We start from the raw sequence: 16843 nt of genomic DNA, 5'->3' as shown, positions 1-16843 counted from the left end.
AAGCGAGCAATAGCGCGGAAAATTGTAGAAAATTGTAAAAGTGGCATGTAGACCGTTCGCCAGAAACATTTTCAGTTTCTGTGAGTGAAGGAAGGTGAAAATGACGGTATTGAAGCCGGGTCGTAGTCGTTCCGCCATTTTGACCGCTCTTTTCAACTTTTGAAAGGGTCTGGAAACAAGTAAAAAGTTGTCCCGGGTAGGCAAGTTTTCCCTAGCACAGCGTTTGCAAGGGAGGTAGGGTTACTCTGGTGCTAGGGTACCCCTATCACTTAGCTAGGCTTACCTTTGTTAACACGTCGCGTAAAAAAGAAGAAATGTGCGAGTGCTAGGTTAACCTTGTTGCTAGGGTAACTCTAGCGCCATGGTTACCCTCCTTCCTTGTCAACAGGTCCTTAGTTACTCCTTTCTCTAATTTAAAGAGGTATGGAGACAGAGCTTTCTCTGTTTGCACTCCTAAATTATGGAACTCATTACCAATTGAATTACCAGTTGATATTTTTAAAAACAAGTTAAAAACGTTTCTTTTAAAAAGAACACATGTATCAACAATCTCTTGTACACGTTTTTAGCACCTTTGATTTTGCAATGAATTTTTCTCAATTTTGTAAAGCGCCTTAGAACTTTTGGATTTTGGCGCTATATAAATTGTCATTGGCATTGTGTTTTCGTAACACGACATCAACATCGTTGTTTCTTATTGAGGTCATGTAGTTGTCTAGCAAAACTGTTAGACTACTTCTCCGCGTTTTGCATCCGTTATGGGCTCGTACAAAACTCGGTAGTCCGTATTATCCACTGTCGGGAAAAGTCAAAGAAATTCTATTTTTTTTTTGGCGGAGCAAAGGTAATGTCATTTCAAAAAAATGTATATGAAAGAATATATTTCTGTAGCTTCATTGCTGGATTTATTACCAAAGGATTTGTCTTCGATGGTCAATGAAACTGGTTTGTGGTCAGTGAAATGTCAGAGAAATGTTTTTTTTTTTACCCTGATGAGTAGTAACCCCGGGTTACGTATTTGCTTACCAATAGTTAGCCTCTGTTCGTCTAGACCACGAACGACGTCATAGCATGGTCAATCCTCTGACCCCTAATATCAAAGAACAATTTCTCCTATCTTGTCCCCATACATTTCTCATAAAAGTATTGGGGAGAAGTTATTAAAATATCCAGAAAATTCACCTTGGGTGATCATATCCTTAATTCTCATGACCTGAGGGGTTGAATAAGCATTGACATTACAAAGAGAAATTTGATGCTGATCACCGTTGGGAGAAAGAACCGCAAAGGAAGCGAGTGATTCCAAAGCTATTTTGATCGTACTCCAAAATTTAACTGTCGCCTTAACCCTTAAATCGTACGTCTACCTACTTTCTTGCCATCCATAATGAGCAAAATGTCCCTTAGTGATATATATTTTTTCATCTTAAGATTTTTCATAATATTGGAGAGTAACTTAGTATTGGAATTCAGCTTTCCCCAGTTATTCCGGCTCCAGTCATGTGGTAAAAGTCATTTGTTAATTTTTTTTTGTTGCTACACAACGATATTCAAACGCATTTGTATTCCGGTAACTCCCAAACGACCTGTTAATGAGAGATTTTAAGTAATCGTCGTACGTATTCTTATTCGCCGCATTCGAACGTATTCCCGATATTATAGGCTACCTAGTGTTTTTTTAGGCTCCTCCATTACTCTTGTTTTTTTCTTATTACTTTGACATGTTGTCGATTGCTGGTATGTGTACAGCTGTGGTATGAACCCTGACGTTGTCGTTGTGGTTGTTGTTGTTTTTTTTCTACAGTATCATCAGCCTACCAGAAGTCAGTGAACAGATAAAAAGCCAAGCTCTTGATGTAAAAGCCCTGCGGGCAGTGAGAGTGTTGCGACCACTAAAGCTCATATCTGGTGTACCTAGTAAGTACAGTATCTACTGGTCAACAAAAGGAATTATTACATTATTCAAAACTGGATCACCGTATAATGCATTTCCAGGGATTTGATTGGCTTAGCGGCCATGGTATACGAGCCCTTATACCATGCCGCGAGAAATAGCGACCATTAAATTGTCTTCTGGTTGTTCTTGCAAAGCAAAATCAGCAAGATCTAGCAATATTTCTTAATTGTTTTTAATAAATTAATAAAATATTATTATTCCACTCACGCTTGTTAGATACGAGGTGATTATAGCCAACGAGGCGCGTATTTTTAAAACTATCTTCAAAACTTGGCAATGCATTGCTGCGAGAAAGTGTTGCGTCAAAAGTTGTCCGCGCGCGGTGATTTGTTAAAATTGCCGTTACAAAAAAAAAACAAAAACAAACAAAAACAAAAATCACCTTATTTAAATGTCAATGTATTTCGCGCAGAGCACTTATTGGAGACACTTTCCAGTTAGAAGCGTTGGTTTTTGAGAAGAGGGGAAAATCGGAGTACCCGGAGAAAAACCTCTCGGAGCAAAGACGAGAACCAACATCAAACTTAAAAAAAAAATCCCGCGTAGAATTGCCGTAAAACGTTTGTAATTAGGGTAAATACTCTCTTAGAGACAGTATGCATCAATCTATTTGTTTTCTATTTATTTTTCAGGCTTGCAAGTTGTGATGAAGTCCATAGTCCGCGCCATGGTGCCCCTCCTGCAAATAGCTCTGCTGGTCATGTTTTGTATTCTTATTTATGCAATTATAGGTTTGGAATTTCTCAAAAATAAATTTCACTCGACGTGCTTCAACGTCATAACAAGTGAGTGAATTTAGTTATCTAATTAATATTTATTTTGTAGGTTTACGTTACGACCAGCTTTTAGTTCCAGCTTTAGGGTGCAGGAATTGAAATCCGGTTTTACCGCGGGTTCAAATCCCGTTCTGTCCGCTGGCTGGAGTTGTTTCTCGGTAGCCCCGTGTACAACTCCTCGGCTACGCTTGTAAATAGCCAGCTGGTCTGCCTCCTGCCAGTTCTTAGTTATGCTCTGTTTAATTTTTAATTTGGATTATTTGTTTATGAAGTTTAATTGCTGGGCCCCTGACCGAGGGGAAATATAAATAAGGTTGTTTTCGATTTTTTTTTCTTATTTTTACGACCGTAATGTTCAGAGAATCCGACTGGCTAATTTACATGATGCGAAAATTTTGCGTTTGATTCGCGTTTAATCGCGGACAGTCGCTATATCTTGCGATCACTTGCCAAATCAGCCATAAAGCGTTTCTTTTTAGTGTTTATAAATGAAAGGTGTGCGGCTGGTTGTTTGGTTGACTGACAGCCCGTTTTAGAGTCACAGAATTAAAACTATGTTGTTAACTCCAATCCAATAGCCTCTCCTGTGATCTGTTTTTCCTGCACAGTAAAAAAAACAAACAAAAAACGCCATGCCCTAGTTTCTCGAAACATCCCGAGATGATGATGATGATGATGATAATAATAATAATAATAATAATAATAATAATAATAATAATAATAATGGTAATGGTTTATTAACAGATCCACTGGGTGGCTCTTCCCTGTTAAATTACATTAATTACAATCACAAAATAAATCAAATTAAGTTATTTACAAATTATACAGTAGAAACAGGATTAACGGAAACCAATTACAGTAAAACTAACTAATCGCTTTGCACTCTGTTTCTTAAAAAATTCGTTGAGAGTCTTAAAAAGGTTCTGTAATCTTTACAGTTTCTAATAGTTTCTGGTAGATTGTTAAATAGTTTCGACGCATTGTCTTGGAGAGTGCTATTTTCGGTCGGGACCACTAATCTAATTGATGATGATGATGGTTCGTTATTATTATTATTATTATTATTATTATTTATACAGCGCGAATTCAACCTAACGTTTTTAAATGCGCCTAACAATGTTGATAATAATTACAATGGCAAAATCATAAATCAAGGTACAATGTAAAATGCATCCAGATCTAACCCCAATCTAAGAAACAGACTGAGACATATAAAACACTAACTTAACTTAACTAATTCCACGACGGCTTAAATTTAAATAATTAGCCAAGCTAATAATTAAAAAGCTTTCCTAAAAGAAAAGTCTTATAAACATCGCGTTTAAACATAGGCTGATGGATTATTCGTTTGTGTTGCCAGATGAAACGGAGCCATCTCCTCGGCCATGTGATGAACCACCCTGGCCAGGAGTGAGGAAGATTTTTCATGGGAGAAACTGCAGTGATGGTTACGTGTGTAGACAATATTGGCCTGGTCCAAACGATGGCATCTCCACGTTTGATGACATCGCACTTGCTATGATCACTGTCTTTCAGTGCATAACAATGGAGGGATGGACGCAGATTATGTATTGGGTATGTCATGAGGAATTCGTTTTTTTTTTTATTTCGTTTAAGCCTGTTCGGGTTTTGCTGAACAAGATGGTTCTAATTTTTGAGTCTGCGCATGAAATCTTAAATTGTGACCATTCAAATGAAAGCTACTGAGCAGTACTTTTCTGTGGTGCTGTTTATTATGTTGTATAAGGTGGTTCTAACTTTTGAGTCTGTGAATGAAATCCTGAAGTGTGACCATTCAAATGAAAGCTACTGAGCAGTACTTTTCTGTGGTGCTGTTTATTATGCTGTACAAGATAGTTCTAACTTTTGAGTCTGCGCGTGAAATCCTCAACTCACTTACTCAGGCGGTAGGCTGAAGTGTGAGTAACCATTCATTTCTTCTTTATTTTTTGTTTTGAAATCTACTGAGCAGTACTTTCCTGTGCTGCTGTTTATTATGCTGTAAAAGCGGGGTTCTAACTTTTGAGTGTGTGGATGAAGTCCTAAAGTGTGACCATTCAAATGAAATCTACTGAGCAGTACTTTCCTGTAGTGCTGTTTGTTAAGCTGTTAAAGGTGGTTTTAGGTTTTGGGTCTGTGAATGAAATACTAAAATATGACCGTTCAATGAAAGCTCTTGAGAAGTGTCATTGTTTATTATGCTATACTAGATGGTTCTAACGGCAAGAACGTTCGCGCGAAATATTTTTCATCATTAATAATAAAAAATTCTCGCCTCACTTACACGTATTACTTGTGTCATAAATGCAAGATGCACAAAAGCAATCCTTCGTAGGGAAAGAGATAGCGGCTCTACATTTTACCACAATACCTCGCGAACCTTACACAGCCAAAAGGCACATAGAGAGCCGTACATTTTTTTTTTTGCGAAATTTGTCCCTGTACTAACAACATGATGTATGCTAGGTTTAAAGCTTTAATAAAAAGATGCTAAAAACGTTCTCCATTTTCGCACCTTTAAGAGTTGACCGTTTTGTTCTGCAGACGTTTGATGCAATGGACTCAGATGGATATTTATACGCCTGCTACTTTGTATCGCTCATTGTGATTGGTTCTTTCTTTGTGCTCAATCTTGTTCTTGGAGTTTTAAGCGGGTGAGTTGGTCACTAAATGTATCAAATGAGTTAACAACAACAAATTGCAAATTTAAAACGCTGATTTCTAACAAAATACCTATACTAGGTGCTAGAAATTCGAATTCTTGAAGATTTGAGGCAAACTGTAATCCCTTCGTTCCCCAAGAACTTACGTTATTTGCCTTTACTGAGTGAGCAAGGATTTTCAGAATTTATGGTAACTAGAGGTAATGTTATTAAAGAGCTTCTAACATAGCAGAGTAGTCTTTTAGCTTTTATTAAGTTATGATTTACCAAGGTTTACAGCTGATTACCATAAACACAAAACATACTGGCCAATAAACGGAGGAGCGCGTGGCTGAATTAACCGTATAAACACTCGCGACGAAAGCACGATTGGTGAACATTATCAAGTATTAGGTCGAGAATGGAACGATAAAGTTCGACTGGAGGCGTTCGCATTACGCAAGTTTTAAGTTTCATGCAACATCACGAATTTTGACCTTGTCTCCAGAACAATCTCCCCTCCCCCCCCCCCTTTCCCACAAGTATAGAGCTGGGGGTGTCTTGTTCTGTTCGTCTTATATTCCGGCGTTTTTCGCATGCGCCTAACATGCGTAAAATTTTCACAACAACTTGCTTGTGGTGGATAAGCGATCGATTGTCTGTCTTTTTCATATCAGTGAGTTTGCCAAGGAACGAGAACGTGTTGACACTCGACGAAAGTTCTTCAAGGTTCGGCGGCAGCAGCAGCTGGATCGCCAGGTGCATGCGTACCAGTCTTGGATTGACAAAGCCGGTAAGACACAATTTTAATATCCCGCGTGGCTGGCGGTTTTGTTGGGGTCTGTTGGCCCGCGGTGCAGCAGCGAGAAGAATTTCCCTCCCTCGTCCTCATTGTACTCGCGGCTTGGCCGCTTTTGCGACTCCGCTGCCAACAGCCAACAATACCGCCAGCTACACATTCTACAGTGTTGACAATGCTCTTATGCTGTTGGGTGATAAATAAACAGCTTCCGGCTCCATCTGGAAGGAAAATTTTGTGTTGGATTGTTCGCGGATTCTATCGGAGAGAACTGAAACGAACACTTAGAAAATTTTGAGCGGCGAGGAACAGATAATTTTCAAGGAGAAATACCCGCGCATATTTTAAGGTGAAATGGAGGCTATAAAGTTATTAATGGATCATTGATTGAATCATTGTATAATGCCATTCCTGAGCGCTGATTGGTTTAGCGGCCATGGGATGTCAGTCATTAAACCATGTCCGAGAAGTAGCCGCCATTATAAATCGCCTTCTGGTCGTTCTTGCAATATAAAAATCGGTAAGAATCTGGTAATATTTCCTGGCTGTTTTTAGTACACCAATCATTTCTCTTCCGCTTGCTGGTCATAAATATGGGACGATTATAGCCAACTCGGTGCTAGGCGCCTTGCATGAAATATTTTGCAGATCTTCAGTCAAGCTAATTTTGATGGCTATTAAAAATCTTGATTTATTTCGTCGAGATAGTTAATATTAGGCAAAAATAGAATGGAAGAAGGTAAAACTCTTTGAAACTGTGAAGTGTAATTTGGGACATATCCACCAATATCCTTTGTTTTGATTGGCGGACAACGGTCACGCAACATGAAGTGACAAATGTAGCGCTAGACAAAATATTTTTACGACAAATGTTTTTTCCTTCACCAGCGGAAATAGCAGTTGATGAAAACAGTTTCAGGACAAAACATCTGAGCGTGAACGACTCACAGTCACAGCTTGTCATTAGTGATATGGTCAGCAACCCCGGACGAGTGGTGTCAAGGAGAGAGGGGAACAGTTACCGAGTTAACATGCCTGAGAGGTATGCTGGTGTGCCAAAAATGTTTTAGCCCTTTCAGCCTTGCTTTTTGACAAAACGTTTGTTTCCAAGCCAGCCTAATGCCAAACAAATAGGGCTTTAAGCAGCCACGACGGCAACGCCAACGTAAACGTCACTTGAAAGTATATGTTCGCGTTGCTTTGTACCACTTCGCGATTATTCCAATTCGTTCAACTTGTACAATGTGGCCGAACTATCCAGTAACAGAACAGGTGGGAACGGCGTTCGAGTTAAGACAGAGAATAAAAAATTCAACGTCGGGTGCTCACGTTCTCCACAAAACCTTAAATTTGGTCATTTCAGGTTGTTGTTTTGCTAAGGAAGGCTAGTGTAGAAATGTACCAAAATTTATAATGCACGTGCAGGGCCTTTATTTTCCTCATTAAATCCTTTTGTTTTGTGACGTTCTCGTTGCCGTGGCTACTTAAAATCCCTAATGATAGCTTGAATAATACTCTTATTGAGTGTTCTTTGCCTTCCATGTTGACCTGAATATCTTAAGTGAGTCTGCTCACACTAGACTTCAACCCTGTTCGTTTTGCTTACGTCTTGTCGCACAAAATCTTTCAATGTAGTGTCAACTTTGTGTTTGCATACGACCCACTGATTGACTGGCATACCCTTTCCGAATATAATTCAAATTATACCTCAAGTGTAATGTGAATACAGTCTTGCCTTCTTTCTATTGCAGAAATAGCACGTTCCAGCGTGTTTTGCAGTGGAAGACTAAAACTTCGTTTAAGGTTCGCGTCATGGTCAAGACGCAAGCGTTTTACTGGATTGTTTTGGTCTGTGTCTTTTTGAACACCATTGTATTAGCTGTGGAGTACCATAATCAACCTGAGTGGCTTGAAAAATTTCAGTGTAAGTTTTTTTTTTTTCAATTTACCTTATAAATTAAAGACCGTGATTTTTACCTTTCTACGGAAGTTAATTTTGTTGGATTAACATCAGTAAATAAGGCTAGAGCAGGGCTTGGATCAGACGGAAAAATTACATGCCAACAAAGTTTCTTAAAAAATTACGTATCATGAAGAAAAGAGGCACGAAGCCTTTGTTCACTGATTTGTCTTGTGTGTTAAAACAGATGTTGAGCGCTAACAAAATGTTTGTCCTTACACACACAAATAAAATTCACGCAGAGGCTCCCAAGTGGGGTACAGGGCGAAATGAAAAATTGGCGAGCCGGGCGAGTGTAGCGCGGTATGGGCTCGAATTTTGTCTTCGCCCTTTACCCCACTTGGGAGCCTATTCACAGGCTACTTTAAACGCGTAACACCTCTGCACGAGCAGTCAGCGACTTAAAGTGATTCCATATGATTGCTACGATGGCCGTGCGTAGCGGTCACGGCGGTTGCATAGAAACATGGAACACAGCGCTTTGAGCGATCTAAGCGATTTTTTTATCTGCACTCGATTGAAAAAACGTTGTCAAGTATAGGCCCGTTTAAACGGTTTCAACATTTGCGTCAACATGCGTTTAACACTGTTAAACCAAATGTCGGCGGCATTTGAACAGGTCGTTCAACATTGTTGAAAGCGTAAAAAAATGTTGAAAGCTTGTTTAGAATGTTTCGAATCAAATTTAAACTGGTTTAAACTTTCATTCAACATCGCTTCAACACTTCCTCTTCGTTCTTGAGAATGTTGAATGGCGTTGAAACCTTTTGAACACTCCGTTCATCCAACATTTGCCCAACATCCGTGCAACTTTGTTGATCGAATGTTGGTTTAAACCTGTTGCAATCACCAAATCAGCCAGCACCTTTCCCAGCGGTTGTAGCGAGGATAGTAGATAGATTTGCAGATAGTGATCTTACGGAAACTAAGCATTAAATGGCCCGGGTTTCACTTTGGGGAAGTTTTTGTCTGGAACTGTCAGTATAGGGTGAATTATGTGGTGAAGTTTGCGTTAAAGGTGAAATCCTTTTCTCTTTTTTCAGATTACGCTGAGATCGCATTTTTAACGTTCTTCTTTATTGAGATGATGCTTAAGCTTTATGGCCTTGGAATTCGCCAGTATTTTGCGTCAAGTTTCAACTGTTTTGATTGCGCTGTAAGTGACACCTTTGTACGTTTAATACTTGATGTTATTTGACGTAGTCGTGACGCAAAAATCCAACACGAGACAAACCAACCTCGTTCCCAGGCTCCTCTGTCTTCCTCCCTTGAGAAGATCCTGGGAACGAGGCATCGAGAGAAGAGTTGACTTACACCGTAGTGGAGTTTTTAATATTCTACCGGCAAAGTTTACAGCTTTCAAGGAACATTACGTCCTTGTTTTTTTTTTTTTATTACCGAGCTCGAAGATGTTTCGAACACGAATTTCCTTTCTCATTTAGATCATCTGTGGGTATTTTGCCACAAATTTCAACAAGATTGCATGTAGATAGAAGTTATTTTTCTTGAAATTGAGAAAGAAAGAAAGTATAAGAAATCTACAACCTTTGTTGTTTTCAAATCTTCAATATTTCCTGAAACATCTTTGTAAATAGTCCCTGATAAGGGCACCGATGAACAACTTAGACCAACTTTAACTTGGAATTCCGACACAACACTAAATGCAAATATTTCAATGGATTATTTGAGGTCACTAAATATTAGCCTGCGTAGCAAGCGTTTCCGTGCTGTTTCCGAGCAAGGACCGCGCGAAAAAAGGCGCGAGTAAGCGGGGAGGTATGGCTCTCGTTTCATTTCTCGCGCGGCCAAAACCGAGAATCTCGTTCCTCGGTCTTTCTTTTCCCCGAAACTGCACGGAAACGCTTGCTACGCAGGCTAACTAAATATTCTAAAGCTGACAGACCTTTTGTTATTGCTTGTGTGTAACAGGTCGTGTGCTCTGGTTTTGTGGACATTTTACTTGAACATTACGCTAACGTAAAACTCGGTGTCAGCGTGTTGAGGTGTGTGCGTCTTCTTAGGGTGTTCAAAGTGACGAGGTAAGAATTTCTTAAGTTGTGCAATTTGAATTTGTATACATTTGACTGTGACGAACAAGTGGCGGTCATATGTGACGTGCATGACATGACAGCGTGAAAGGTACGTGACAGTTTCTTATTTTCATTTTGTTTTAGGCATTGGCGATCACTGAGGAACCTCGCCACTTCTCTTGTGAGCAGTATCAGGTCTATTGTGAGCCTGATATTCCTGTTATTCCTGTTTATCCTGATTGCCGCCCTGCTTGGTATGCAGATCTTTGGTGGCAAGTGAGTAGTGTTCCTTCTTGAAGCATTCCTCCTTTTCAACGCAAGTGTGAGAAGCTGTTTTTATATTAAAGTTCGACTGCTTTCTGTATCGTTGACAGCCTTCTGAATCCCGGCTAGAGCGAGGGAGGGGGGGGGGGGAGGCAGGGTGGATCCTGGTTAGAGGGTGAGGTGTGAGTTACAGCAAGGTTAGGAGAGAATAGGATAGGATAGGATAACTTTATTTAGACACGGTATTTCCATCAGCTACTTAATTATCATTATCAACCAACTATCTATCTACCTAACAAGGATTATAAAAAGTTAACAATAATAAAACAATAAATGCTGCTTTTCTTGGAGGCCGTGTTTAAAATCTTACTTATAACTGTGGCGTCTCAATTTAGTCTTTAAATCATTCAAGGAAGTTGCTTGCCGTAATTCTATTGGTAAACTGTTGCTTTTTCTTTACGGACGTTTTTTAATTTTTTAATCTACGAACTACTGTTTGATCGATGTTTGTCATCAATGATAATTTTCTCTCAGATTTATAGAAGACGATAAAGTTCCTCCAAGAACCAATTTTGATAATTTCCAGAACGCCATGTTAGCTGTTTTTCAGGTAGGTTTTCTTTCAGTTGTTTACTTGAGATCTTTGAATGTACGGGGATAAATGGCGTGACATTATGCCATTAATTGGGTGACAAATTACTCCTAAATTTTAGCACAAAATTTCAGCGTTAATTTATAATTTAACCACCAAAGCGAGTCTTTATTAGAAATGACATCATGATAAGTTTTTGCATCATGGGAAACTCGGAAAAAAATCTTTCCCATGATGCAAAAACTTATCATGACGTTAAGTTATAATTTCAGACGTGAAATTACAAAATTGCTATGGCAACGTTTTTCGATACAATAAACAAGTCAATAACACGCGTTTGAGAGCGTAATTTGTCACCCATGATATTAAAAGGTAATCAGATGGTATACTCATGAAATTAGGACATAATTTCACCTGCGTTTTGTCAAAATTCTTAAGGCTCGGGAAATTATTAGAATTTTGACAAGCACGCGTGAAATTATTTCCTAATTTCACTTGTCACCATTTGATTACGCCGCACATACCGTTTGATGTTTAAAACGTTCAATATTGCAGTTCAGTTAGTCAATCCTTTTATAAATTGTAATTAAGTGCTATGAACGAGTTAAACCATTTTCAGAGGCTGATTCATTTTATAATTTTACTTCACACTGTTCAACACAGTGAAGAGTGTTTCATTCGATTTCCAAACACCATCAACTTCCAAATTTTGCCGATGATAATCAAGATCACATTTCTAAACCTCAGTCAAGGTAGTGATTTTAATTTATTTTATCTTCTTAATAAATTATTAATGAGTTGGAGAAGTATCGGAATCTCACCGATGTTTTGCCTTTAGTTCATGCTTAGTTACTTAAAGGCAATGGTTAGTATGAAGCCAGCCAAACTTCTTCGTTATGTTTTTGTTATGAAACCTTGCTATCTTCAAAGTTGGGAACAGTCATTGTTGCTGCAAATTTTGGAAGGGCCGCCACCGTACACAATCCTTTGCTTTAACGTTTTCACTACAGCTGAATATCTTAACAGGAACGTTTCTGTTTGTCAGTTCTCCAACGCATTTCAATATCTGTTGTGGTTTGTGCACGGCCAAGGCCAAAAATGCTAACTAGTCCCTCAATTGACTTTGCAGCTCCAACGATTGTTATAAACTTTAAAGATTGCAGGTTTCATAACCAGTCCCTCAATTAACTATACTCAATCATGTTTGTAAAAATGGCTGTTACTTTGTTTTCTCGACAAACAGATCCTGACGGGTGAAGACTGGAATTCTGTTATGTACAGCGGTATCAATGCATACGATGGACCCAAAACTTGGAGAGGAATTTTAGCCAGCTTGTATTTCATTCTACTTGTTGTATTAGGAAACTGTATCCTTGTCAGCTGCTACGTAATTTAGTTGGAGGCGTGCTAGATTGTCAGATTTTCCATCTTTAAGCCATTCTGCTCTTTGCCCTCATGTTTTTCTTTTCCTTTAACAAAAAACTCTACTGCACGTTGACTATGTCCATCCTGTCGGTGTCAGCGCATATTGACCCTCTTCAGACCGCTGTCTTGGTCTTCTGCCAACGGGGGCGCGGATACCTCCGCAGCTCTAAGAATATTGACACTATGACAGGGCATACAGTCAGTTCACAATCTTTTCCTTTGAGGTCCGCAAAATGAGCTGATGACGTCACATGACGTAAGAATTTCCACCTTTCGCCTCAGATTTCAAACGTCTTGGATCCTTCATCTTGGATTTCTGGATTTTTCAAAAACCTCTGGAAACTACAAAAATGTCCAGAATGTAATTGAAATAATAGGTAAACACTAAAATGATCTAAAAATCCAGTACGTTATGCCAGTGAACCTGGAGTTTATCGCTGGCCCTTGTTTATCACCTTAAAGGTAACCTCCACTCTGACAACAAACTTTGACGTTAAATTGTTGGAATGTCTAAATTCAAAATTTTAGTTTGAAAAGTAGAAATAATATTCAAGTGTGCTAAAAATTAGATACGATTATCGTCTATTTTCGCCTTCAAATTTCCCGCGCGCCGCCATTTTGGATTTATGACGTCATACGGTTGCCGCTATTATCAGCGAGCATTGGGAGTTTGTTTTAAATTTTGTCTTGTTATCAGTCTCAAGAAACGTGTTAGTGAAATGTGTTCAGGCTACATTCGGTGGTCATTAGGACACGAAGATGGCTTGTTTCCTTAACTTTTCAACAGATACTCTACTTAACGTCTTTTTGGCCATTGCTGTCGATAACTTAGCTAATGCGCAAATCTTAACAGAGGACGAGGAGCAGGAAAATCAGGAACGATTGAACAAACGAGAGCTAAACAAACAAAAATACAGTCAAAGACCCAACAAAACCGGCTGGGATAAAGCTGGTGCTAAGCTTCCTGTTGTCATGGCAATCAATCTATTTGTTCGTAAGAAGAATGGACACGCTTCCACAGCGTCTGCGGAAACAAATAACACTTGGTTAGTTTGCTTTTGTCATTCTTTGTTTTGCATTATTTTGTGATCGGTAAGCTACCTACACAGTTTTACAGCTAGGAGCCTTAAAGTCTGGTTTTCACTAGCGACGCAAGCACTGGCGCAAACACAAGCACAAGCATAAGAGCTTTATGTCGAGTGAAAACGAACGTGACGCAAACACAAGCAGAAGTAAAGGAAAAATTTTGATCTTGTATTTGTGCTTGTGCTTGCGTCGAGGCCGTTTTCACGGTGAAATAAGCATTCTTATGCTTGCGCTTGTGCTTGCGTCGCTAGTGAAAACCAGGCTTAAGTTTCGTCTAGACTGCTGTTTGAGCGGATTGTATGCACTAAGATACTGTTCGTGAAAGGCAGCGTCTTACTCACGCCAAGAACGAAATGAAACATTGCTCTATGTAGCACTAGAGGATACAAAATGACCAGAATTCTATTGACACTTTATGACACAGGCGACGGTGTTCCCTAATGACTATCAAGTTAAGTTTCACTTTCAGATCAAGAAAATATACTTTTTAGACCACAAGCTTTCAAGATTTCTGTAAATGGACATTCCAGTAAATTTTATCAACTTAAAACAAAACTGTGTACCTTTTTAATCTTATTTGTAGTGTGGAGAACGGAGAGACTGTCACTATGTCTTCGGTGAGTAGTAATGGGAAATATATAATTTACCTCGTGGGAACAAAAACAACAGCAACAAAAGGAATAGGGTTTACGTGAGCAGAAATGTCAGGGGTTAAGGCGGAAAATACTTGTACTAGATTTTAATTCCACAAGCTTGTTTTGGAATAGAAATGCTCTCTGTTTACATTGACAGTAAATATATCAGATAAATTTTGCGGCTGTTTGGTGACGTATCCATCGCTTCTCCAATCTTCGTTCAACTCTTTCCAAGCCTTCGGATAAGCTTCATTAGTGTTATGTAGTGTCAAAGTGGCGTTTATTAATCTTTACGAGGGAGTTTTCGTTAATCATACTATGTAGTCTTCAGATCAATTATCTTCGTTAATCTTCGTAAGTCTTCGATTAATCTTCGCTAGTGTTTTGTAGTGTTGAAGTATTTTTTGTTAATCTTTGCAGATCTTCAACTTTATCTCCTATAAGCCTTATTCCAAAATGGCTACCATTTTAATATTCTTTTGTTGGTTTACAAATTAGCCCTTCTTGCCTTGTTTTTAAGCTCAAAAATCAAAAGAATATTTTTCCTTGAACGAGGCAAGACGGGCTAATTTGAATGCAGACGAAAGGTAAAATGGAAGCCATTTTGGAATAAGGTTTGTGCCATTCAATAATTCACGAAACCTAACTTGGCTGTTTGTTTGTTTGTTTGTTTGTTTGTTTTCACCGTCTTCAGTCATTGAAAAGAAAGATCCGGAACTTCAGAAGAGAAGCAAGTCATTATGATAAACCAGAAGACAGAAATGGGACAGAGCCAGGCGAGTCTGCGGAAAACAACACTGAAGCGAAAGATGAAGGTAGCGATAGGAAAAATCGGAGAATGAGAGTAAGGAGAAGGAAGAATGAAGCCAATGGAAATACGGAAAGGGAAGAAGAAGACGATGAAGGTATGTACACGTGTGACGTACAATACAAAGACAACACAAGACACCGCGTGAGTTTGTCTTGTTCAAAGAGGACTTAATCAAAGCGTGATGCCTTGTGTAAAACGTGACCGTGTGTATAGCGTGACGAAACGGTCGTGTCGGCGTGATATTGCGTGACCTGTCTGGCGGAAGTAGAGGACGATAAAATCCACTGTACCCAAGAAGATGGCCGGCGACTGGTGCATTTACCCATAATTCTTAGCGTACGAAAACCCTTAAAACGCTCACAAAAATGCACAGAAAAGTTCTAAAAACTTCAAACCTAGCAAACACAATGTTGTAAGTGCAGGGACGAATTTCGCAAAAAATATAGTTTTGTGTGTGTCTTCTGGCTGTGTTTAGTTCGCAAGGTGTTGCGACGTGTAACGACCCGGGAAGGAAGCTGGTGATTAAGTTGCATCTACTGTATGTGATGATTTCTTTGCTCCTCTTGCAGAGGAAGACGATCGTCCAATAACTCGTAGGAATTTCATTAAGGTGCTGAAGACAGGACGATTCGGGAAACGGCGCCGTCCATCACGCAAAACGAAACCCATTATCAAAACCAACACAATGTTCATATTCAGCCCAGAAAACAGGTGAGACTGACTGTGATTGAAATCGTATTTCTCGTTACAGGACCTGTACGAAGGTTGTTTTGGAGTAACGTATTTCGTGACTTCTGTTTTACTCTACGTGCTAGCCTCTCTACGCAGACGTTCTGTGGCGTCACGTCTTTACGTCTTCGTCACGTCACGCACTTCTCCGCTACGTGACGAGCCAAGAACGTCTACTTAGGAGGCTATGTATGTGCGGGTTCTGGTATTTTTTAAAATGAGATGTTGAGCCTTAAATAAAGACTGTTTCAGTGGCTGAGAACATAACATTTTTAAAAATTAATTTCCATTCATTCTTTTGTTTGTTTTGTGTTTCGTTTACAGATTTCGACGCTTGTGCCACCGGATAGTGAATTTGCGACACTTTGACAACTTCATGCTGGTAATCATCATTCTTAGTAGCATCACCATCGCCGTCGAAGATCCACTTGATGATTATTCTAAAAGAAACAAGGTAATGTCCATGTTGCTACATTTTGAGTCTTTTCAATTTGTGGCCTTATTTTAGTGGGTTAGAATCAGCCTTTTGTCACGGATAGTTTCCCGGGAAGTCTGGGGATTATGGGAGGGCTAATACGACTTAGATTGGGGCCGGCATTACATCGGCTTAAGGAATAGTGGTTTTCTATTCAGCCATGCTAATCACCGACTGTAATGGTCAGTTGTTAAGAGACACGGACATCTTTTTATCTGTTAATTGGTTTACTGGATTTTTGTTTTGCAGATCCTGATGTATTTTGACTATGTATTTACGGCAATATTTGCTCTAGAAGTAGTTGTTAAGGTGAGCTGCTGAGATTCAGCACCAAATTCGTTTGTGCTCTCAATGTACCCCATTCCAAACAATCTTGCTCCTTGACTATTTAGTCACTGTATAGCCTGCGTAGCTGGCGGGATGTTGGGCGAAGGTGACAGGGGCGAACAAGCCGCGAACCTGCTAGGGGAATGCCACCAAACATTATATTCGCGCGCGGACTATACCAGCTACGCAGGCTACTCCTAGTAAGTGCGCCCTGTTGTTCATACCATCTTCAAGTGTGCCCGGAGTATCCAATCGATAGAAACCGATGATCGGAAATTCAATCGATCAATCGATAAAATTAGTTAATTGGTATCGATTGGTATCGGCCAATCGAT

General features: G+C 39.4%; 1 protein-coding gene across 5 annotated transcripts in view; it reads left to right on the top strand.

Moving 5' to 3' along the window:
- The window catches only part of LOC146488384 (putative voltage-dependent R-type calcium channel subunit alpha-1E), a 69338-nt gene that overhangs the window by 18068 nt on the left and 34427 nt on the right, over positions 1-16843 (top strand). For all 5 annotated transcript variants that reach the window (XM_085116989.1, XM_085116982.1, XM_085116997.1 and 2 more), the window contains 18 exons: positions 1805-1917; positions 2590-2742; positions 4094-4308; positions 5278-5387; positions 6053-6168; positions 7063-7216; positions 7926-8098; positions 9178-9290; positions 10064-10173; positions 10309-10440; positions 10963-11038; positions 12264-12387; positions 13233-13491; positions 14115-14148; positions 14861-15071; positions 15547-15688; positions 16031-16160; positions 16431-16490. In XM_085116989.1, coding sequence (XP_084973115.1) covers positions 1805-1917; positions 2590-2742; positions 4094-4308; positions 5278-5387; positions 6053-6168; positions 7063-7216; positions 7926-8098; positions 9178-9290; positions 10064-10173; positions 10309-10440; positions 10963-11038; positions 12264-12387; positions 13233-13491; positions 14115-14148; positions 14861-15071; positions 15547-15688; positions 16031-16160; positions 16431-16490 — 2425 coding nt within the window. The remainder of the gene's footprint in view (positions 1-1804; positions 1918-2589; positions 2743-4093; positions 4309-5277; positions 5388-6052; positions 6169-7062; positions 7217-7925; positions 8099-9177; positions 9291-10063; positions 10174-10308; positions 10441-10962; positions 11039-12263; positions 12388-13232; positions 13492-14114; positions 14149-14860; positions 15072-15546; positions 15689-16030; positions 16161-16430; positions 16491-16843) is intronic.

Source organism: Pavona decussata, unplaced genomic scaffold, assembly GCF_977016875.1.
Source record: "Pavona decussata unplaced genomic scaffold, jaPavDecu1.1 SCAFFOLD_9, whole genome shotgun sequence".
Taxonomy (NCBI): Eukaryota; Metazoa; Cnidaria; class Anthozoa; order Scleractinia; family Agariciidae; genus Pavona; species Pavona decussata.
The sequence above is the reverse complement of the archived record's forward strand: the minus strand, read 5'-3'. Positions and strand labels throughout refer to the sequence as shown.